The sequence below is a fragment of the Eulemur rufifrons genome, chromosome 7 (genome assembly GCF_041146395.1).
Source record: "Eulemur rufifrons isolate Redbay chromosome 7, OSU_ERuf_1, whole genome shotgun sequence".
Classification (NCBI taxonomy): Eukaryota; Metazoa; Chordata; class Mammalia; order Primates; family Lemuridae; genus Eulemur; species Eulemur rufifrons.
The window spans coordinates 246,093,555-246,118,931 of NC_090989.1; the positions used below are offsets into that span (position 1 = coordinate 246,093,555).

The following is a 25,377-nucleotide window of genomic DNA, read 5'->3' on the forward strand; positions in this document are numbered from 1 at the left end:
AGACACATAGACCAATGGAACAGAATAGAGAACCCAGAAATAAATCCACACATCTATAGTGAACTTATCTTTAACAAAGTTGCCAAGAACGTACGGTGGAAAAAAGACAGTCTCTTCAATAAATGGTGCTGGGTAAACTGGATATCCATATGCAGAAGAATGAAACTAGACCCCTATCTCTTGCCATATATAAAAATCAAATCAAAATGGATTAAAGACTTGTATCTAAGACCCGAAAATATGCAACTACTAAAAGAAAACTTTGGGGTGACACTCTAGGACTTTGGGCTAGGGCAATGATTTCTTGAGTAATACACCAAAAGCACAGGCAACCAAAGCAAAATTGGACAAATGGGATCACAGTAAGCTAAAAAGCTCTGCATAACAAAGGAAATAATCAACAAAGTGAAGTGATAACCCACAGAATGAGGGAATACATTTGCAAACTACACATCTGACAGGAGATTAATAGCTAGAATATATAAGGAGCTCAAACAACTCACTAGGAAAAAATCAAATAATCCGATTTAAAAATGGGCAAAAGATCTGAATGACATTTGTCAAAAGAATACATGCAAATAGCCAACAGGTGTATGAAAAAATACTTAACATCATTAGTCATCAGAGAAATGCTAATCAAAACTACAGTGAGATATCATCTCAACCCAGTTAAAATGGCTTTTATCAAAAAGGCAATAATGAATGCTGATGAAGATGTGGAGAAAGGGAAACCCTTGTACACTGTTGGTGGGAATATAAATTAGTGCAGCCACTTTGGAGAACAGTATGGAGGGTCCTCAAAAAACTAAAAATAGAACTACTCTGTGACTCAGCAGTTCCACTGCTAGATGTATATCCAAAAGAAAGGAAATCAGTGTATTGTAAAGATATCTTCACTCTCATGTTTATTGCAGCACTATTTACAATAGCCGAGATGTGGAATCAACCTAAGTGTCCATCAGTGGATGAACGGATAAAGAAATTGTGGTACATATACACATGGAATGTTATCCAGCCATAAAAAAGAATGAAATCCTGTCATTTACAACAATATGGATGGAACTAGAGAACATTATTTTAAGTTTAATAAGCCAAGCCCTGGAAAACAAATCTCACATGTTCTCACTCATATGTGGGAGCTAAATATTAAAACAATTGATCTCGTGGAGACAGAGTAGAATGATTGTTATCAGAGGCTGGGAAGAATAGCAGGGTGCAAAAATATAGTTAGAATGAACAATATTTGTTAGCACAGCAGGGTGAGTGTAGTCAACAATGAGTCATGGTATACTTTAAAATAACTAAAAACATGTAATTGGAATATTACTAACACAAAGAAATGATAAATGCTTGAGGTGATAGATACTTCAATTACCCTGATTTGATTATTACCCATTATATACCTGTATCAAAACATTGCATGTACCCTATAAATATATATAACTATTATGTACCCATAATAATAAAAAATTCAAGATTAAAAAACAATATCTCTAGCCTATAAGCCCTGAGTCAAGAGAACATCATTTGACGCCAGAAAATAAAAGTGTCAGATGAACTTTCTTACAGTGAGAACAGAGATGGTTGTGGTGGTGCTCAGCCCCTTGGTCATCTCCGTTACTCCACTGGCTGGCAACAGCCAAGAGTATTATAAAGCAACGGTGTCCTTTCTGCAGTAGCCCCAGTCTTTTGTAATAGTCCATACCCATTTCTTCTTTCCTACCTGAGAGGGGGAAAAGAATTTACAGTGTACATTTTTGTGTACTTGTCTATTAAAATATAAATTGTTTAAAGGAAAATATCTTATTTTTTCTGTAATTCCCATGTTGCCTGATAAAGTGCTTTGCTAATATGGTATTTCCTTTGTAAAATCCTCCTGAACACTTTTATACATTTGGTTACCATAGCACTTCATATATATTAATACTTCATTGAAAGGATGTATCAAAAGTGTCAAATATTGCAGAGTTACAGCACTTATGTTGCATTGAAACTTTTTGGTTTTGCACACCTAATAGATTATAATCTAAGCCCTTGGAGGATAGGGTGGGAACGATCTTGTTCAATTTGATATTCCCAGCACCTATTACAGTATCTGGCACATAGTAGATATTCAGTAAATTTGTATGGAATAAATAAATGAATGTAGAACTGCAATCACCTCAAATGCTCAGAATTTGAGGTTCTCTACACAATTACCCTCATTTTATTATTGTGTCCTTTTCCTTCTTCCTTGGTCTCCTTATTGTTGATCCTATTACATCAGACCCTTCTGCTTACACCTCAGTTTGATACAGTGATTCGCTTCCTTCTATGATCTTATCCTCTCCTGTGATATTGAATCTAAAGATAGATTTGGTAACAGACGTTATGACTTTCCTTAGGATTGCCCACATCTGTACATTGCCTTTTATGGGCAGCTCAGATATTAATAATCCACAGAGAAGTCACAAAATGGAGCAAGCAATTCACTACTGTCCTGACCACTCTTCTTTACATCAGTGATACTGGAGGAAGGTTTATGATGCTTGGGAATCTAGTGAGATACGTGGGAGCTCCCATCTAATCCAGCTGGCCAGTTATGCAGCTGCAGACATTGACCAGATATGTCTTCCAGCTCAATCTGTTGGCAACTAGGAGAATGGATTTGAGGGGAGCAGCAGAGAGGAGTCTCCCAGGTGACTGACGTGAGTGATAAGTGGGTGGTGAGGATATCCAAATGTAATAGAGAATAAAGAGGGGTATAGATTTTGAAGGGGAAAACTAATGAGTTTGATTATGGATATACTGAATTTTAGGATGTCCTAAAGAACTTCTAAATGAATATATGTAGTAAGCATTTGGACGAAAGAATCTGAAAATCAGGAAATAGGTTAAATTTGAGAGTTCTTAAAGCGTTAAGAATCAGTGAGGTTGCCATGGATATAATATAGCATTAGAAGTCCATTAAGAGCAGAACTCAGTATTTAAATGAAGAAGGGAGTGGACCTATGAAGAGAAGACAGAGAAAGAATGATCTGAGAGTAAGAAAACCCAGAAAAGCCTCCTCTCTACCCCTAAACAAAGCAAAAACAAAACATAAAGGAAAACAAAGAAAATTGAAAGGATGTATCAATAGTGTCAAATATTTCAGAGTAAGGTAACTACAAACTACCTTTTGGATTTGATAACTAAGTAGTCATATAATCTTACTGAGAACAATTTCATTGGAATAGGAGGAAAAGCCTCATTGCAGTGTCTTGAGGTCTAAAAGCAAGATGAGAAACTGGAAACAGCATGTGTAGGTTCTCTTAAGTTTCTAAGAAGAAAGATAAGGCAGTAGTTAAATCCTTGTAAAGCCTAGGAGCCAGGCCTTCCTCCTAATCCCTTAATGCCGACCAGTCTCATAAGAGTGGAATTTCTCAGGCAGTCAAAACAAAGGAACTAGGACTTTCTTAGAAACCTAGGCCATGGAAGGTTCAGGAGATCCTAGCTTTTCTGCCACTTCATGTGTATTATGTAATATTTAAATGCACATCTCCCTGCTATCAGGGTATCCCAGATCATGTGTGCTACAAGCTCTAACTCTTTCTCTTTGTTTCCCACTGAAAAAACATTGCGGTAAGGTAAGTGAATGGTGACATTGTTATGGGACTAATCTTAATCCTGTGCATAGTGTATTTAAAAAAAAAAATCATATTCAAAGTTTGTTATTAATAACAAATTACCTCATGCTTTTTCTTTACAACTAATTGTGTTGCATATTCTCTGAGACCATTTTTGATAATTTGAACTGCATAGTAGCTCGGTAAAGTTGTTAATGGATCCCGAGCTTTCTGAGTGGACCCAGTGTTTCTCATTGGTGCTGGGTATACCCTTGCTAGCAACTCACGACCACTAGGTATTTACTGGCCTTAGACAGTAGCTTTCACTTTCAGCTTTTTACTACCAGTAATATTTTGGGGGCCTTGACATAAGATTTTCTTAGTATCAACGCAGTCAATGAATTTGAGAAAACTATTTTCAAACTAGAAGTCAGAAAAACTGTCTGCTGACCCAGGTCTCTGACTTTGCCATCAACTTTGTGTATTCGTAACTCACTTACCACCCAGGCAAGTATATGCACAGATGAAAGTCTATGGCTTCTTGCTTCCTGCAGCAATTAGGGACTCCACCCCCACTATCTTCATCCATTTCTTAACTTTACTGATGCTCTATCCAGAGCTTGTAAAAACTCTATACCTTGTAAGAGGATACAAAGAACACAGACTGACCTTTGGGGTTTTAGCCTCTGGGCTCCATCTGTTGGCTCTTGCATTTTCTTGGAACTCTCACTCCTAAAGTCTTTCTAGACGCCAGCTCCTAATCTGGAACTACCTTAGGAATCTCCAGTCTGTTATTCTCTTTATCCTTGCTCAGTATCATCTTAATAAGCTTGTTTAGTTTCTCTAGAAGCTAAGAACTGACTGACTAGGGTGAAGAAATCAAAGAATGGAGCAAGCACAAATTTAGTCTGCTTTCTCTACCTGGGATCCTAGGTACACAGGGCTGCAGCTATCTTGCTATCCAGGAGAATAGCCATGTGCCTTCAAAGCTGTTTTTGTTACAGTGAAATCCTGTTGTCATAAAATAATGATCCACCCCTACTAATGGTCTTTTTGTGAGGCTAAGATGTCAAGATTTCATCCATCTTTCTGGGCCTTGGATTTTTGTTCCTTTAGACATATTTTCCATGTTTACTAGACTCAACATGTCTAAAACTGTTATAAGCAGCTGCTTCTTCAACCTTCTCCCGTTTTCAGTTAATACCACTATCTTCTTAGATGTCCAAGCCAGAAACCTGGGAATCATACTTTACTCCTCTCTCTTTAACCCTCATCGAAATCCATTCACTTTGATTCTTAAATATCTGCAAAAAAACCACTACCTTCTATCCTAATTAGCACCACTCTACTCCAGGCTACTTTCATCTTTCACCCGGATTACTGTGGCAACTTTCTAACTGGTCTTATAGCCTCCAATCTTAGTTCTCTTTTATTGTGCAGACCTGAAATATTTTTCAAAAATGCAAACTGATCATTTCATTCCCCTGCTTAAAATTCTTAATAGTAATTGTCCTTAGGAGAAAGCCCAAACTCTTTAACATGGGTCTTATAAGGTATTTCATAATCTGCCTGATCTTTATGCCACTTTCTCAATTCATATTCTCTGTCTCAGCCATATCACTCTTTCAGTTTCTTGTGCTACCATATTCATCTTCACATCCAAAGTTTTTCCTGGTAATGCTTTGACATTGGCAGTTTCTGTATTTTGACCAAGTGACTTTTATTCATTCTTTATGATGCATCTTAAACATTACTTCTTTAGCAAAACTTTCTCTGCATTTCTGAACTAGATTAGTTGCCCTTGTTGTGTGCTCCTGTAGCATCCTTTATTTTTCATATGATAGCACTTAGTACATTTTAATTATATTTACTTGGCTTGGGGTTTTTTTTTTTTTTTTTTTTTTTTGGAGACAAGGTCTCGATCTTTTGCCCAGGCGTCATTATAGCTCACTACAGTCTCAAATTCCTGGGCCCAAGTGATCCTCCTGCCTCAGTCTCCCGAGTAGCTGGGACTACAGACGTGTACCACCATGCCCAGCTAATTTTTGTATTTTTTGTAGAGATGGGGTCTCACTCTTGCTTAGGCAGATCTCAAACTTCTGGCCTCGAGTGATCCTCTTGCTTTGGTATAATTACTTGCTAAGTCCCTGGACCATAAACTCTGTGAGAGAAGTTACTCTGCTATGTTGCTTGTCATTGTGAGCTATTCAAAGATGGAATGGATTTTCTTGGGAACTTATGTTTCTTGTCACCAGTAGTATTCATGTGTAGATTGAATAGTTCCAAGTTGAGAATGGAAAGCCTTTAAGTCTTTTCCAAACAGGAGGTTGTTTTTTGAATATTCAAGGCACTTGTATATATCTGCTTTAAAAGACTCTATAAGTCAATGTAAAATAATGTTATCTAATTGGAAATATTGAATATTCAATGACTAATGGCATCTAATGAACCTAGGAGATATTTCTAATTTAGAGCACTATGTCTGGAATTGTTGAAATTAATGTTATATTTTGTATCTCTTACAGGTGAAATGAATCAGAAATACAAGGAGCTAAAAAAAAGAGAGGAAAATATGGACAGTAAGTGATATTCTTATAGATAAAAGTATTATAGTCTCAGATTGCTGTTCCTTTATGTGAAATCAGAGATCTCATTTTGGGGACATATAATGGCTCATAAGTGCAGAAGTGTGGACATTCAAAGCATTTTGCCTTGAAGAATAACTAAATTTCTACTATAACTTAAGGATGAGTAGATAATTCTAAAAAGGTATATGTATATGTATGTATAAGTATTTGCATGTTGGAGATAGATTCTAAAGCTAGCACTTATTATATTCTTAGTCTGTATAGAGAGAACCTATGGACTACTTACTGATTGAACGTTGAATGTTCTCTTTTACATGCTTCACTTTGTTCACCTTTAATATCTTTCACTTTTATTTTAATTTTTTATAATACTTATTATTTATTAGCCCTCACCTCAGATTTTGTTACTACCACCAACTGCAATGTTAGTAGCCTTCTGTTACAATTTTTTTCACTTTAAAAAAATAATCTCACCTTTACTTTATAAATGGATCATCATTTAAACTTGTACATTCATAAATTTTTAGAAATTGACACATGTTATCTATTACTGGTTTCCTTTTAAGTTATCATTTTGCTAAAATCTGAAATTTTATAGATCTGAAATTAATTGTTGCCTTCATAGAGGCATGCTATAAAACGGTAATTGTCAACTCTGATTTCACAACATACCAAGATTTCTTTAGAATCTCAGCAAATACCAGAAATTATCTCAAAATTAATTCTTTGTTTTGTTTTTTGAGACAGTCTTACTCTGTCACCTGGGCTAGAGTGCAGTGGCATCATCATAGTGTCAGGTCCGGCCCATTGGTGGACTATTGTCCTGGTTCTTTGGCTCCTTGCTTGGAAAATTCACAAGCAGAGCCAGTATGATGGAGTAACCACAGACAGGAAGCAATTCCACACAAACAGCTTTTATTGCAAAAAAGAAGGGAGCTATACAAAGTGAGGCTACGTTCCAGAGAGTAACGCGGGTCAGTCTCCATGAGTAGAGAAAGATGTTGAGGACTCCCAGGTGGTTTCCTTTTATTGGCCTAGTCTGGGGAAGGGCTTATGGGAGCTGTGGGATGTTACCAGATGATTGATAGACGTGATTGGCAGGTGTTCTTATAACAAAGTTGCAGCTCCACAGGTGTGTATGCCTCAAAACCTCAAGTTCCCGTTTTCCTGCAGTCTCTGCCCACCCCCTCCTTCTCCACCTCTAGGAACAACCTTCCTGGTCTGTATCTGCCACCTTTAGATTTGGTTCCTGCCTAGCAATAGTACACTGAATCCTCAAGCTCCTAGGCTAAAGTGATCCTTCTGCCTCAGCCTCCCAAGTAGCTGGGACTACTGGCACACACCCCCACACCCAGCTAATTTTTCTACTTTTTGTAGAGATGGGATCTCAATCTTACTAAGGCTGGTCGCAAACTCCTGGCCTCAAGCCATCCTCCCACCTTGGCCTCCCAGAGTGCTAGGATTACAGGTGTGAGCCACTGTGCCTGGCCATTGTTTTCTTTTCTTTCTTTTTTTTTTTTTCAAAAAAGTGGTTTTGGTAAAGGAGAGAGTGTAAAATTAAGGAATGATATGACTCCATAATATTGGAAATCATTAGATGCTACATAGTATGGTATCTGACACTTAGGTGGCACTTAATAAATGTTCATTTAATGAATGTGTACCAAATGAATTAAAGAAATTCCTATGCTATAGAATCTTAGAATTGGAGGTCACCTATCCTAGATTTCTTTCTGTGTCTTAATTATGGCTTGTTTTCCTAACAAAATACTTCTGAAAGAGAGTATTCATGTATGCCTTTGTACGTGTAAAAATCTCATTTGACTACATAATATATGATCAATGCATTGTAGAATCAGGGTAATCACACTTGAAACCTGAATTTAAGATGTTCAAGTAGGACATTAAAGGAAATTCAGTTTTTAAAAAAATGTTGATTGTGTCTTCTCCTACCATATTCAGATAAAAAAAAGTTTTCTTGAAGACTGTTTCAATTAAAAAATATATTTAATGTATAAGTAGGAAAAAATATAATGGAAATCCATTACAGAAGGCAAACCATTGATGTTTATTTCATGCTAACAGTAAAATTATTTTTAACTGAAAGGTTTTATTTTTTTTCAGAAGTTCCATAGAAATACGTAAAGACTATAAATAGGAGCAATTATGTGCGAGTTCTATGCTAGACAAGTAAAAGGATTGCCTAGAATATTTATTTATAATCTGAATATATTTATTTAGTTGAGATTAATCTAGCATTATAAGTAAAATACTCATTTTCAGATAAAATAGGTATTTAGTAATATTCATTTCAGAAATAAAGTTAGTGGCCAATTATAGATGTATCAAGGAGATCCTATGTAAAAACAGATTTTTTTCTCATCTCCATATTATCAGCTGTTTCTTTTGATCCTATATTTATAATTTTCTAATTTATTGATATCAAGGTTATAGCAATTAGGCTTTCAAAATTTGACAGTGTGTGGAAATGTTCTTATTGAGTAATTACCCTTGGGTTAATAAAAAATTAAACAGTGGTAGTTTAAAATTTATATTTGCTTTGAATTTCTAAAAAGTACTCTTAAGACCTACAAATCAGAATTTATATAGTATTGACTATATCCACAGTAGCCTGTCTTGTCATGTTTTTCAATTGGCAGCTTTTATTGAGACTTTTGAGGAAACTAAGAATCAGGAACTGGAACGGAAGGCACAGGTAGAAGCCAGTATTGTTTCACTTTTGGAGCACTGTAGTCGTGTAAGTACCATGTGCCTATAATGGTGTCATTATTTTTTCTGTGATTAACGTTTCAAATACCAACTCAAAAAATATGGCATGGCTCACTACCATGTCTGCTCATTTAAACTGTTTTCTTTAAATTCCCTTGCTTGCTATTTTGTTTCTTTGAGCTATTAATTTTTATGTCATATTATAAGGTCAGCTAGAATGTTGATTCTACTCCAGTGAGACTTCTTCCAACCTCTGACTTCCAGGATTGTAAGATAACAAAATGTCACTGTCTTAAATCATTACAGTTTGGGATAATTTGTTACAGCAGTTATAAAAATTGAATACAGATCTCAAAGATGAAAGAACACTCTGAAAAAAAAAAGGTCAGCTAGATAGGATGACAGATGAAAAAGATGATATATATATATAATATCCATATTCACCAATAAATGAGGCACTTATTCAGAGCCGTTTTTAAGATTTTCTTCCATAGTTAATCTATCTGAACTTGTAAAAAGTAACATTTGCATAGATAATTTCAAAACTTAGACATATTGGAAGATGTTAATGTATTTTAAACTATAATTTGTATTTTAAACGAAGGGATTCTTTTCTTATAGTTGTACCTAATGAGCATCTTGAATTATCAAAAACCGTTTATTGAGCATCTGCTATGTGTGACACCACAGGAGGAAAAATGCATCATCCCTTTCCAGTATTCTTAGTGTTTTAAGGCTCTAACCAGTTCCTAAAATAATATTGTTGAATTTTTTTCTATAGTGAAATAAATCCAGTGAAAACACTCTGAATTTATAGTCTCCTTTTATTGATGAAACTTGACTTTGAATCTCACTGTATTCTTCTATAAAACAGCTAAATTGGATGATAATATTTCAAAAAAGAATATCTATTCAAACATCTCATCCTTTAACAGTATTTTCCAAGGGTTTTACTGAAGAGTTAAATCAGTGGATTTTTTTCTATTTTTATTTCTCTGCAAATACAGGATATAAATCGTATGAAACAGATATCCTCTATCACCAATCAAGAGCTAAAAATGATGCAGGATGACCTCAATTTTAAATCTACTGAAATGCAGAAATCCCAAAGTACAGCTAGAAATTTGACTTCAGGTAAGAAAACAACCTGGATTTTAATATTTTTTTCTGTAACAAATTGAAATTTTGAAAAATATACCAATGTTATTCTCTTTGTCTTTTTTTTGAAAGCCTCATTAACTGAGCTTATAATTTATTATTGCCTATTGCCCCAGTGATTTGTAATCTTAGAATTTTGTGTGACTTTTCTCATCAACTTAATAGTATTAGATTAGTATAAATCTCATTCATTTAACAATATTTATTGAATATTTTCTCCATGCCTGTACTATATCCTGGGTATTATCAAAGATAAACAAAGCTGGATTCTAGTTAAAGTGGTAAGGACTGATTTTAATCACTAATATTGTATCGTAATAGGGAAGGTGAGTCCAGCTGTGAACTGAACTCAACTTTGATTTGTACAGAGGTGACTGGATGTTTTAAAGGGAGAGTGAGGGAGTAGTGAGGGTGCGGAGAGCCAGTAAGGGAAATGAAAAACTGCAAAGGGTTGGTCAGTGTAAGTGCTGGTTAGGCCAACTGTCTGTTAGCTGGCAGTTATGGAAGTTAGAACTCTGTCCTCCTATAGAGACTGGGAGACTGATGCCCTAACTTTCCTGATGATTACATTTTAAGGGAATAACTTTCAGGTCCTTTAGAAAGACACTCTTGAGTAGTGGGAGATACATATACATCTCAAAGGGACAGAGGAAGGAATCACAATTGTAAGTCCTTTTGAGTAAATTGTCTATTGTCTGATATTGGCTAGAACAAATAGTAAATTGTTTTGGCAGCCTGGAGCTTTCTTAGGCACTTTAAGAGAGAGAGGTAGGATCATCCTAGGGATATGGCCTTAAGCTATTAGAAACTATGTTAGTGTTTGTTTAAATCTTTTAATACAGGTGGAAGGGAATGGATGAAATAATTTGTGTCCGGAGTTTTTATAGGCCGAGGTTGAGGCCCAGTTGAGAAGAGAGCCCAAAGGGATCTGGCTAGAATTTGGTCAAGGAGAGAATCTTTATCAGTTTATAGAGGCCAAAAAAATCCTATATGTTTCCTCAAGTAACATTCACCCTGGTGGAATGGCAAACAATTATAATACAATGAAATAATGCTATGATAGAAGTAAGTATAAGGAGCAATGGAAATACATAGGATACATATCCAGTCCAGCCTTAAACAATTAAGGGGACTGTCCTAGAGGAGGTGGTCTTTCATTTTAATGATTTTTAGCCATGCCCACTAGTATGCAGCTAATGCAGCACTGTCCAACAGAAATACAAGGCCAACCACATATATAATTAAAACTTTCTGATAGCCATGTAAAAAAGTAAAAAGAGACAAGTGAATTTTAATAATATATTTTATTTAAACCGTGTATCCAATATACTACCATTTTAACATGTAACCTATAGCATTTCAATTTGGACTAGATAGATTTCAAGTGCTCAAAAGCCGTATGTGGTTAGTGGCTGCCATTGGGATGTTACAGGTAGAGTTTAGAAACAGATATACAAAGTTGCACTTAAAGAGTCTGGGATTAAGTTATGTAAAAATTTGGATTCTTGGTTTATAAACTGATAAAGTTATGTAAAAATTCGGATTCTTGGTTTATAAACTGATGGCTTCTAACTAGGGGTGTTCTTTATGCTATTGTGTGGTGACTTTGAATTAACTATGTTTTTGTCTACTTGGATATATCTGGCAGTTAGTGAGATCATGAGAAACGAAGTCTTATTTAATATTTTCTAAGTTAAAAATATTGAAAGATCCTTGAAATGGAATAAAGGATCTATAATACTTTGTCTGGATTCCCAAAATCTAAAAAGATCTTGGCAGCAAAACATAACCTGACATGAACTGACATGAGGCTATTTATACTGTTTAATTATCCCTCCTCATGTGACTATTTATATTTTCTGCTGCAGAAATATTCATGTACTTGATGACAGGGTACTCCCTCAGACTCTGCCATGGGATTTATGTAATAATTAATATGTGCATTTTATTACTTTTCTAAAATCCAAAGAATTCTGCCCAAGAGTTTTAGATAAGGGATTATGGACCCTTAAATGCATACTGAATGCTTTTAATATATCATTGAATTAAGAGTGATGATATAGTTGTTCAATTGTTGTTACTCTATACATTCAAGCATATTTTATGCCCAGATTTGTTTAGACTTTGTTTGCCATAGTTTTATTTGTATGTCTGAATTATATGCCAAGCAACTAGAGGAGGTACATTCTAACCTTAATTTTTGTACCTACTATTGGTTTGACTATATCTTTTATTGTGGTAAAAAACAAATAAAATTTACTATCTTAACTATTTTTAAGTGTACAGTAGTGTTAACTACGTGTACCTTGTTGTACAACAGATCTCTAGAACTTCTTCATCTTGCAAAACTGAAACTCTATACCCATTGAACAACTCTCCACATTCCTTTCACTTGACCTCTGGCAAACCATAGTTCTACTTCTGTTTCTGTGGGTTTGACTACTTTAGCTAACCTCATATAAGTGTCGGTACATAGGTTCTGTCTTTTTTGTGACTGGCTTATTTCATTTAGAATAATGTCTTCAAGGTTCGTCCATGTTGTAGCAAAGAATTTCCTTCTTTTTTTAAGGCCGAATAACATTCCATTGCATGCATATACCATAGTTCTTTAACCATTCATAGACAGACATTTAGGTTGCTTCTACCTCTTAGCTAATGTGAATAATGCTGCAGTGAGCATGGGTGTGCAAATATTTCTTCAAAATCCTGTTTTCAATTCTTTTGGATATGTATAACTCATAGTATTTTTAAATATTTATTTTCCTTTTTCTGTAAGGACTGTTATGTTCTGTTATTCTATCTAGAAAACCTCTGTTTTGTATTTTAGACCATAGTGCTTAAGTTTTTCATTTATCTAAGGTAAATACTAATTCAACAAGTTTTTTCCTCCTTTAAGCTATCTTTGTATAACAGCCGTCAAGAAATACATTTTTTAAAAGGCAAATATCAATACCAAGAAAGAAACTCAATAATCAGGACTCTGTATTCCTTCTATACTTTTATACTTTGTGTTTATATATCTTTAAAAAACTAGTCATATGTTTTCTCCAGAGATGTACAGTTTGAAAAAAATAAGAACTGGCTTCAATGGAGATAATCTAGTTTATTATTATGATAGGGATTTTGTTGGAAAATTTTCTTATTAAGGCTTGAATTGTCTGACCCCTACAATTAATTTCATTTACTGAGTTATTTTTGTGTTAATTTAAACCAAGCATATATAATAACTTGTTCTTACTTTCTTTCTCTAACACCATCCCCCATCTCAAGCAATTTTTTGTATATGGAAATCACCATAAGAGGTTTATAATATTCTTGTTCATCTTTCAGAGATAATGGATTTTGTATTCCCCTTTGTGAATTGCCTTCCTTTCTACCCTTGAGATTATAACTGGGACTCATCTGGTTTTCTTAATGTCCTCCATGTTTTTTAATAGGGCAGTATTGCTTTCAGGGGGCCAAAATTGCTTCTTGGGAGGAGGTTGAAAAAAATCTTAGCTATTATAATGATTTGCCATCCTCCAAAGGGTCACTGTACATAAACAGATACACACTACATCTGTGATATAAAAATTTCAGGGGAGGGAGGCAGTTAGAGGGAAAAGTCTACAAAAGGCTTCTTAGGGCATTGATAATGGAAGAAAAAAGTTGAGAAACGCTGATGTACTGCATGGGTAAAGAGGCAAGGAATTTGTCAGCAATAGTTTTTATTTATATTTTTGGAAAGGAAACTCCAGGGAGTAAACAAATGTGCTGATGACAGAATATTTCAGAAACATTTCCCCAGGTCAAAGGGGTTCCTTCTGAGATTTTGCTACTATGTACACACTGCTTGGTAAACTTTGCAACTTCATAGCATATCAGAAGGAACTAGACTGCATCCTCTTCCTGTCTCTTCCCTTGGAGTAGCTTTTAGCTTTTCATTGGGGACCTGTTGCTAAAGGAAGATAAACTTTACCCTATACCAACCAACCATTTTCTTTTTTTCTGTAGAAAAATCAATTTGTATATTTCTTGAATGTATTTCCCCAGTATATATTCAAAGTAAACTTGAAGTTAGATTTATATAACTGTTTACTCCAAATAGTCAAAACATCTACAAGCTAAGAACATTTCCTATTTAGAACATTAAAACCCTATAAGCCTTAGTAACTTATGTTCAGCACTTTGGTTCTCATAACTGTTAGTATTTCTAAACCTAGTAGAGATAAGAATCCAACAAAACAAAACCCTTTGCAACAATATTTAAGACTTGTGTTATAGATATATATTTATATGTTCATATTTATGTGTGTATATACATATATATTTTTAAATAATGTATGTCAATATAGTTGAGTTTTAAAACTCTTAAAGGGATAAAAAGAAACATTCAAGGAATACTGGTTTAATTATACCAACTTATATTTTGGTTGAATAACAAACCTCTTTTCTTAATGACTTTTGAAGCATTGTTCAATTGCCTGGTTCTACCTCTAAAATATAGCTCCTTGAATGAAAACAATGTCTCTGTTGATTTCTGTTATATCCTTCAGCACCTGGTACATAGTAGATGCTGGATACTTTTGAATGAAAGAATGAGACATATACATATAGTCAATACCCATTTTTCACGGATTCCATATTTTGAATTTGCCTTCTCACTAAAGTTATTTTGTAACCCCCAAGTCAGTAGTTGGCAGCACTTTCATGTTCATTCATGGACATGTGCAGAGAGGTGAAAAATCTGAACAGCCTGGTGCACGTTCCCAACAAAAGTTGAAAATGGCAGTAATCTGCTTTCCTATTTCAGTTCTCATACTACATACAGGTTTCCTTTTTGTGGTATATTTAGTGCCACATTTTTAGCATTTGTGTGCTTTTTATTGGTGATCATGCTATTTTAAAATAGCTCTAAGCAAAGTGCTAATGTGCTATCTAGTGTTCCTAAGAGCAAGAAGGCTGTGATGTACCCTACGGAGAAATCATGTGTTAGATAAGCTTCATTTGTACAAGAGTTACAGTGTTGTTCAATGTGAATTCAATGTTAACGAATCCACAACCTATATTAAATAAAAAGTCTTTAACAGAAGCACACATAAAACAAGGTGTTATGTATTGATCAATTGACAAAAATGTGACCAGAGATTCACAGGAACCAAACCCAGTAGTTCAATATTTGATTAAACAGAAATCATTGTTTATGGTGGCTTTATAGAACGTAGCTACCGCAAATAGTGAGAATTGATTATATGTGCAATTATAAAATTGTGTTCAAATATATAATGTTTTATAGCTTACTTATTTTTTCCTATATAACTGTGTCATGTCTCTACTAAAAATGAGTATCATAATATAAGTTTTATTATTTTTAAAAACCTATGTATGTTCTTATATGCTTGTATTAGCGTAGAGACAGCTGTGTGTAATATACATCAGGTTAAATTGGTTACCTGATATATTGATTACCTGAAATTGATTACTGAGGGGATGAGTATTTTTTTTTCTTAATTTTTCTTTATATTTATATTTTCTTTATATGGTTACAGTGAACATATATTTCTTTTACAGATACTCTTATAAAATATGATTTTTAATTGTTGCATTTCATGTCCTTGTGTGAAAGGAATAAAATTTTGATTAATTATGATTTTACTGTCATCCCAGTGCTTTGGGAGCTGAGGTGGAGAATCACTTGAGGTCAAGAGTTCAAGACCAGCCTGGGCAACATAGTAAAACCCCAGTCTCTAGGGGAAAAAAATGAGCCAGTGTGGTGGCACATGCCTGTAGTCCCAGCTACTCAGGAGGCTGAGGCAGGAGGATTGCTTGAGCCCAGGAGTTTGAGGTTGCAGTGAGCTATGATGATGCCACTGCACTCTGGGCAACAGAGCAATACCTGTCTCAAAACAAAAAAAAAATTATGGCTTTACATTCCTATCCTTCAGATAGTCAACGTCTGCAGTTGAATCTACAGAAAATGGAGCTTCTAGAAAGTAAGATGACTGAGGAACAACATTCTCTAAAAAGCAAAATTAAGCAAATGACAACTGATCTAGAGACATATAATGATTTGCCAGCTTTAAAATCATCAGGTGAAGAAAAGAAAAAGGTAAATGGTGACAAAGTCTTATAAAAGTACAATTCAGATTATTTTTTCTTGATCAAATTTAATATATATGTACTTCATGGGATTTTTATTTTCAGTTGATTATTTGATATGTAAGCTGAGAAAAAAATAATAAAAATGTTTACATATGTAGTTGGAATTTAGAGTGACTTAAATTTTTAAACAAAAGGCTAAATTAAAAAGCAAGATATAAGCTACTACATGATAAAGAACATTTCAACAAATGTAAACTTCGTTAAATGCAGATTTTATTATGACTCTTCCCTACTTAAAAATTGTCAGTGGCTTTCCATTGCCATTTACATTGATTTAAAAGTCAATTTGGTGGGGTAGGGACAAATATGGCAATATTAATAGAATTATTAATACTGTTAATATTAACATAGCTTATAGTTCAAAGGATATTTTTACAAACAGATTTTAGAGTACTTATACCCTTGGTAGAATTTTATCAGAATACAGTCATTGAAATTGTTTAAGTCAAATACGATTTATACTGGCTTACTAGATATTTACTACAGCCTCTTATTTGCATCTATTTGGATCTATGTAGAAATTACATCAGGAGAGAATGGTATTATCAATCCGCAGAAATGCCTTTAAGAAAATAATGGACACACTAAACAAAGAATATGAGACACTAAAAACACAACTGCAAGAAAATGAGACACACTCTCAGGTAAAAATATTTAAAAATGACTTTGGAATTCATTTATCCTTTTAGGTTATCTGTCCTATTCTCTTAATCTATATTTTCACCCAGAACAATCCTTTTTTATTTTAAAAACTGCTTTATATACCTTCCAGATTTTCTGGCTTTGAAGACAGCCAGATGTACAATCTCATTATCAGATTATGTAAAATCTCCACTTAGAATAAATTAACTTTTGCTTCTTTACCTTCTATAAACCTATATAGAAGGCCACATCTATGTTAGGCATTGTCTTGGGCACAACCATTATGATATACCAGGTAATAACTTTAAAAAAATTCAAAAGTAAACATTTATAATGCAGAAATTTTGAAAACCCATAAAAACCACAAATAAAATAAGCCCTAATGACCATATCCCACCACCCAGAAGAGAGATTCTTGTTAGCATTTTGGTATGGGTCCCATTAGTCTCTCTCTTTCTCTCTATATATGTATAGGTACATATACACTTATACATATACACAAGTACACATTTATATCTCTATATTTATATAAATGGTATCATGTACATATTATTTGGGGGGTTATTTTTCATTATTAATGATACATCATAAGTACTTTCCTTTGTCAGTATATATTTTTAAAAAAATATTCTTAATAGCTTAATAATATTCTGCTACATGGATATAGCATAATTTACTGAACCAATTACCTTTCATTACACATTTAGGTAATTTCTAGCTTTTAAAACTGTTCAAATAATGCTATAAGAGCAGTGATTATTTACATATGATGCACAGACATATACCTGCAACTCCCTTTTCATGTCACTCATCCTGCTGATAATTACCTGAACACTGTTTGAGGTCTTCTAGATTGTGAGCTCTGAGAGGGCAGAGACACTGTCTGTCTCATTCACTTTATCCCCAGTACTGTCCTGTTGGTTGGCACATGGTAGATGTTCAATAAGTGTTTGTTGAATGATTGAATGAAGCATTGTGTCATATACAAAATCAGTAATTATATTCTGAAAAAGATTGGTCACTCTCATATCTAATTACTCTATATTAGCAATTTTTACATATGATTTATTATGCTAAATGCATTACAATTTTCTTCCTTTTCTTTATATAGTAATATGATCATGATAGAAAAAAATAATTTCACTTATTTCCCACTATCCAGTGACAACCATTGTTAAGATTTTGGTATAATATCCTTAGAGTCTTTTTTTCCTTTGCAGTCATACATCCATATTAATTATAGTTTTTATAAAAAATGAAATCATTCTGTTGAGCCTTTAAAAATTTTCTTAAATTTTTTCAGGGTTTTTCTTTTTTTTGACATTTCTGTGACATCAGCTCTTTCATTGTATGGATGTACCATTTAAAAAAATATATATCATCCCCCTTATATTCTTCTTATAAGGGGTGAAATCTCATGAGAGCTTGCCACTCTACTAAAAGCTTGGAAACCACTAATTTACATAATGCAAATATACTAGTCATTTATTCTGTCTCTACTTCTTAATATACAAACTTAGATATAGTCTTTTAAGTGGTAAAATTATCTAAGGTTGTTTAGAGTGGGGATGAGTGCTGGAGAAGAAACAAGAAAAAGTTTGTGAGATCATTGTCTTAAATGATTCTTAGAAAAAAATATTGATATTTCTTATGGAATGTTGGCCTTCCTCTTCCACTGAATAGATAATTTAAGGAAGAAAACACTTGACAAACACCATTTCTTAGAGTCAATCAATGGCTACCTTGTTTATTCCCACATTAAGTGCTAATCATATTCTTAATTCCATATATTGATAACTGAAATTATAACATAAGCTATAATTTTAAAGCCTTGTCTTTATTATTTGTTGTTTTTTGTGAATCTCAACTGATCAAATTAAATCCTCCTCTTCCTATCTTTTGCAACTATTTTCTTGAAAACTGGCTTTTGGCATCTATAAATAATTTTACTTAACAGATTATTTAAATAAGTGATAAAGGCCAGGAGCTGTGGCTAATGCCTATAATCTCAGCACTTTGGGAGATGGGAGGATCAGTTGAGGCCAGGAGTTTGAGACCAGCCTAGGCAACATAGCAAGACCCCATCTCTACAAAAAATTAAAAAATTAGCTATGTGTGGTGGTGCATGCCTATAGTCCTAGCTACTCAGAAGGTTGAGGTGGGAGTTCAAGGCTGTAGTGAGCTATGATCGTGCCCCTGCTCCAGCCTAGATGACAGAGTGAGATCCTAGCTCTGCTAATAATAATAGGTAATAATAATAAGTTATCGGGAAATAATAATAATAAGTTAGGGAAGTAATAATAATAAGTTATAGGGAAAAACAGATTTTCAAAAATGAGTTTGTGCTTTTTGAGTTCTTGGGGGTTTAAAGGCAAATCAATAATAGACATGTACAATATAAAAGGAATTTGACCATCTGACATAGTGTTGCTTTTTATATCATTCTTCGTGTAGCACTTAAGAGGTTTACTGCATTGTAAGAAGGCCACCTCTTTGTATGAAACAAAGAGAAAAAAGTCTGGTACTTGACTTTGCAAAAGGTTATTAGAAATTTGCTGCCAAAAAGTGCTGACTGCTTCCTTAAGTCCATCTTAACTTCAAGGTCCTATCTGGGGGAGATTGATCTGATTTAGTAGCATTGGCTTACAGCACATACAGTGTATATAATTAATTAGTTATGAGTCATTCTAATATCTAGATTTATCTCTTTGGAGGAAACAATAGGATGGATGCTACATTGAGACTGAACTTATGCCCTGAAAATAATTTTAACATTAGAGTAGAAAGAAACATTATTAATGCTGTTTTAATTGTCATATTTTAAAATGTGATCACTACTTCTTTGAAATGTCCAGGCAAAACATTAGTTTAGTATTTCATTTTTCAGATGGTCCTTTGCTTAGGAAAAAAACTATGTGCGTCTTAAAAAAGAAAGACCATAACCCAGAGTTACAAGGTTAATTAAATCAGAAAAACAATTTAATTCTATAACAGTAAAATTGTCTTCTGAGGAAGCAACCATCAATATAATATCCACATTAGCTTCCTGTTGATGCAGAAATTATTGTAACAGGGCCAGCTTTCTACCAGCGCTCTTGTAATCTTCACACTGCAGCTCTGCTCTTATCACAGCTCGTGGAATTAGACAGGAAATTTACCCTGGAAATAAGGAAGTTTCTCCTATATAGCTAAACCTTTGACAGTGTTTGAATATATATTACATTGGTGGCATTAGACTTCCAGATTTCAAGGAGAGATTACCATCACGTCCCATTCTTTTTTAAGTTCTTTTAGGAAAAGGAAAATCATAAATTGTCTTTCAGTTGGCATGATCATTGGTATAATAAACATTTTAAATATTTTCTAATTAAAATAAACATATAGAGTAAAACCTATTGTAGAAGTCAACATTGTATTAATGTATTTACTATTGTTTAATCTTTCCTAAGTTTCTTTTTTGTCTACCATGGCTTTATCTCAATAAAATGCGAGGAGTTGATAACATTTAAATTGAACAGTTTTTTTTAATCCTCTTAGACTAGGGTACATAATTGTTTTGAATATGGGTACAAGTTAACATTTTTTTTTATGTTTTTAGCTTACAAATTTGGAAAGAAAGTGGCAACACCACGAGCAAAATAATTTTGTGATGAAAGAATGTATCCTTTAAAAAGCTGTAAGTGAACTTAACTAAGTTATTTTTTTCTAGGAATTTCTTTAAAGACTCGAAACTTAGTTCAATATACATTTATCAAATACCTAATATGTATAAAACACTGAGGTAAACTATGTGGGGCATAAATGAATAAGACATAGTTTCCTCTGTACAGTAGTTAGGAGGTGTGTGAGTGTGTGTGTGTGTGTGTGTGTGTGTACCCCAAAGTAACTAACAGAAAGCCAACTTTGAGAATTGCCAAAGAAGGAATACCAAGCCATCATGATGTGGCATAGTAAGTAAGTGCACGGGTTTTGTAATTGACGTAGTATCAATAATTAAGAGCACAGGTTTTGGAGTGAAGTAATGGTAACTCTACCACTTAAAAGTTATAGACTTTGGACAATTTATTTAATCTGTTTAAGCCAGAATTTTATCATCTCTAAAATACAGTTAATATTTCCTTCTTACAGAGTTGTTGGAAGAATTATATATAACCATATACATAGAACTAAATATATACTTAAGTATATATATTTATATAATAAATGATATATAGTTGTTTGTTGTTGTTTATAATGCTATACCTTGGATGTCTGGGCAGCAAAAGGAGGTAAACTAAGTAGAGTTATGAGAAGTTTAACCTTCAGGCTCATCCATGTTTCAGCCAATTCAACTTCACCTTTTTCTATCAAGAGTATAGTTATGTCCTATATTACTGCTTATCTTTTTGTGTGATCGTAGGAGGCAGCAGGTAGCTGCTTAGGATGTATATTGTGGAGTTGTAACAAACATTTCCCTAAACATCGTTTTCTATTTCCTTCTTTGACCCATTCAAGTCCATCTCTGCTTGGAGAACTAGATCCTGGCTCTCTGGTACCATAGGTTCTCCTCTAGGGTGCTGCTGAACTTCAGCTCAGGGGCAACATGGACCCCAGCTTACCTCCAAATAAGATGTTTTGAGGCCAAGATGGGAGGATTGCTTGAGGTCAGGAGTTTGAGACGAGCCTGAATGAGAGTGAGATCCCATCTCTACGAAAAATAGAAAAATTAGCCAGGCATGGTGGTGGGCACCTGTAGTCCCAACTACCCAGGGGGCTGAGGCAGGAGGATAGCTTGAGCCAAGGAGTTTGAGGTTGCAGTGAGCTATGATGATGCCACTGTACTGTACCCAGGGCTACAGAGTGAGACTGTCTCAAAAAAAAAAAAAAAAAAAAAAGGATCTTTTAGGGGCTGTGTTCTCAATGGTAGTGCAACTTAGTTTAAAAGCAAAGGACTCACATTCACAGTATGCTTTAAGTCCAGCATTCTTTGTACAATATAAAGTAGGTGATTTTGAAACAGAATTAAGTCTAGAAACTTACCTAAAATTCAATATGGTACTCTACAAAACATGGTTCTTCTGAACATTAGATTGTTCTAAGACCAGAATTAGATTGAGATACATAACATGTTAAGTATAAAAAAGTGTTTATATTATAGGTGAATTTTTTGAAATAAGTTTTGCTTGGCCCTTTGTTTTCAACTGATGTTTGATCTGTTAAAATAACATATGGTATTTTTTTTTTATTCTTATTTCAGCGTATTGTGGGGGTACAAAAGTTTAGGTTACGTATATTGCCCTTGACCCTCCACCCCCCCCCGAACATATGGTATTTTAAAGTATTCCAGCTGTGTTTTTTTCTATGCCATGTTATTTTCAATAAGAAAAATATCAGTATGATTTAGTTCTTTTCTGAGCCACACTTAGATTAATATTTTGATTGACATTGTTCCCCCTTAACTCATATAATTAGTCATAGCTACGAAGAGTCAAGAGAGTGATTATCAACCAATTATGAAAAATGTGACCAAAAAGATTGCAGAATACAATAAAACCATTGTGGATGCTCTACATAGTACTAGCAGAAACTGAGTCTGAATCAACTAAAAGTCCCTAAAGAAGTATCCTCTTCTGCTAAACTTGGTACAAGCTGACTAAAAAAAAAATAAAAGAACAACTTACGCTTGAAGTGTTTTACCTGAAATTTCTGAATACTGTAACTTTTGTGGCCTCTTTGAAGAGTAATATTTTAAATGTAATAGTTCAATAAATAGTTTACATATAAAAAGTGTCATTTCCTTTTCTTTTTATGATATTTGTATTTGTTTTGTGGCAGTAATAAAAGTGTCTCAAAGAATCAAGAGATAAACGAAAAGTGGCCATTGAGATTTATTTAGCTGATGTAATCCACCTATGGCTGCAAATGAAATCATCTTTTCATGTATTAACTCTAGGAGGGATGCGTGAAGTATGATTCTGATTTAGCACTTACATCAACCTTGTCAACTTTTGCTTCTAGAAAAAGATAGTAAAGATAGAAGGGAGATTTTTAGCTTTGAGCCTTACTTCTGAAATAGAATATAGTTAATATATATTAGGGTACATAAAGAAACAAGTAAATATATAACACAAGTAAATATGTAACACATATTCTTTATATATTGGTTATCCCTAAAGTTTTGAAATTAAAAACTTTTACTCTTTCACATATATATGCCCAGAAAAACATGAGGTTTAAAAGAAATGCTTTGCTTATGGTGGGCTGTTTTGTACTATGGCTACTGCTGTTCATTTCCACCCGGGAATGTGCATTCACTCTTGTACCATTAGGAGGACTTAAGTAGATTAATTTATAAGTAATAGCCAGAACATTTGGAAAGAAAATGTAGAAGAGGTAGAATTGGGGAGAGAATCATAGAGTGTGGGAAACATAACAGTAACTATAGATGTATCCTCTCTTGTGGCACAAGAATGAGTCACCTTGGTCAGCATAAAATATTCTTTAAAACTGTCCTCCTTTTGCTCTGATATCATGTTCACCAAGTAACTCTACTTTTCAGTATTCCTGAAACATAAGCATATTGGTTTCTTTAAAAACCCACAAAAACAGCTTTATTGAGATATCACTTACATACCTTAAAATTTACTCATGCATGTTGATTTTTTAAAGTAAATATTTATCACTATATTTATAAACTTTAGTCTATGGAAGTTTAGGTAGAGGAGTGAACATTTTTGAGCTTGGTTAACTCTGGATTAGTAATATGGTTAAAGATCATGGACAGTGATACATACGTTAAGGTAGCATTCATAAAATGTGTTCCTCAAATCCTGAATTTCTCAAGTTATTAACAGGTATCATACCACCAAAGGTTTCATGGTCAAAGAAGTTTGGGAAACATTGTTTGAAGCAAAGGTAAATTGTTTTCTTTCTTCTTGACTGCTCAGAGATCTTAATATGCTAATATGTAATAAGCTCAAGAATAGTATGTACTGTAAAGCATTTTTCAAAGATATTTGTCCACAAAACCCTTACTTGCATACAGCAAAGGTCACATGAGACATATCATCCAAGAAATAGACTTTGAACACCAAATAGACCTTATACACTAAAATAAGTTCATTTCCTCGAGTCCTTTGGATGGCCTCTTTAGCCTTCTCCAGGTGACTCCTGAGTGTGTCTCTTTCTAGCCACCACAGGTTTCTTTTCCCATGGTTGTATGGAGTTTTCCATTGGAAATTTGTAGCAGAAAATGTTTATCAAATTTAAATTTCACAAGAAAAATCCTTATTCTTTTGGAGTTAAAGAGACTGAAATCTGAAATTCAGTAGAAGTAACAAGTAGTGGATTTTGATGACAGTTTGCCTAGACTTTCGTTCATTCATAAGTATTCCTGTAATTTGGTAATTAGGAGCCTTTATTTATATTCCTGACTGCCGAAAAATGTTTTTCTTTTATACAGTAAAAACCATAGATATGAGTAAGCATCTAGCTTAGGCAAGAGAACTGACTCTTACAGTCTTAATCATATTGATTCTACTTTATGGATATTTCCAAGGAGGAAGGGAATCTGGGCAATATGTTCGTGGGTAGGTAATTTTTGTTTTCCTCATCTCAAAGTGAATTCAAACGCCTTTTCCCTTAGTTTCTTCTATTTCTACTTAAGTATTCTTGACCTTTTACTGTACCCTTTTAAACTAATGACCAACTTAATAATTTTTACTATTAATAGGATTTTTTTATGAGTGGTAGGATTGTGGGTGATTTTAATCCTTCTTGGGCTTTTTGGTATTTTCAAAATTATGAAATATAATACAATAAAAATGCAATAAAAATTCAAATAAAGAACTGTATACAGTTACTACTTTAACTTGTGAAAGGGATGTATGGTAATAAAACAGCTCTTCTATCTTTGGGTCTAACTAGAACTGAACCAGTCTTTACCCAGAAAGAAAGTAGGAAGAAGATTGGATTGTCTATTAAATATAATGTTTTTGCATTATAACAATGGGAAGTTTGGCAGGAAAAAACTTTCTTGGAAAAAAAAAGGTTTCCAACTTCCATCCTAAATTACTCATCTCATATATGATATTTGGGGAACATAATTGAGCAGAATTTCTTTAAACTAAAACGTGTTTTATCTAAGGGAAATTCTCACTAATGTCTCTTCCTTCCTCTCAGACCCTTTCAACAAATCCCAACAAGAATATTCTCATTGCTAGGATAGAACTAGAGGCTAATATCTGCATGCACTGGCTCTTCCTCAGTCAGTCACATTACTCAGTGAGTTCCATTTGTGTTAAAATAACACCTTGTAAGTCATGTGGAAAGAAACTGCAGACTGAACAAACATGAGTAGTTTTACTGGTGAAGATCAACATGGGAAAGTTAGCAAGTCTTTGTTATCCTTATCCTTTATCAATAAATAAACATGAGTTCTTGATACTCTTTGTTACTAACTGTGGAGTCCCTTATTTGGACCATACTCTAGTTTCACATTAAGGTACAAAATTCAGTGCAGGATTAGAGGATTAGAGCATGGCGTAATGATATTC

General features: G+C 33.9%; 1 protein-coding gene across 1 annotated transcript in view; it reads left to right on the top strand.

Moving 5' to 3' along the window:
• Positions 1-22,455, top strand: part of IFT74 (intraflagellar transport 74) — a 75,877-nt gene extending 53,422 nt beyond the window's left edge. The window contains exons 14-20 of the mRNA XM_069474316.1: positions 6,110-6,163; positions 8,833-8,930; positions 9,910-10,036; positions 15,985-16,148; positions 16,720-16,845; positions 20,442-20,502; positions 22,295-22,455. Of these exons, the coding sequence (XP_069330417.1) occupies positions 6,110-6,163; positions 8,833-8,930; positions 9,910-10,036; positions 15,985-16,148; positions 16,720-16,845; positions 20,442-20,502; positions 22,295-22,413 (749 nt within the window). The 3' untranslated portion in view covers positions 22,414-22,455. The remainder of the gene's footprint in view (positions 1-6,109; positions 6,164-8,832; positions 8,931-9,909; positions 10,037-15,984; positions 16,149-16,719; positions 16,846-20,441; positions 20,503-22,294) is intronic.
• The last annotated feature ends 2,922 nt before the right edge of the window (positions 22,456-25,377 follow it).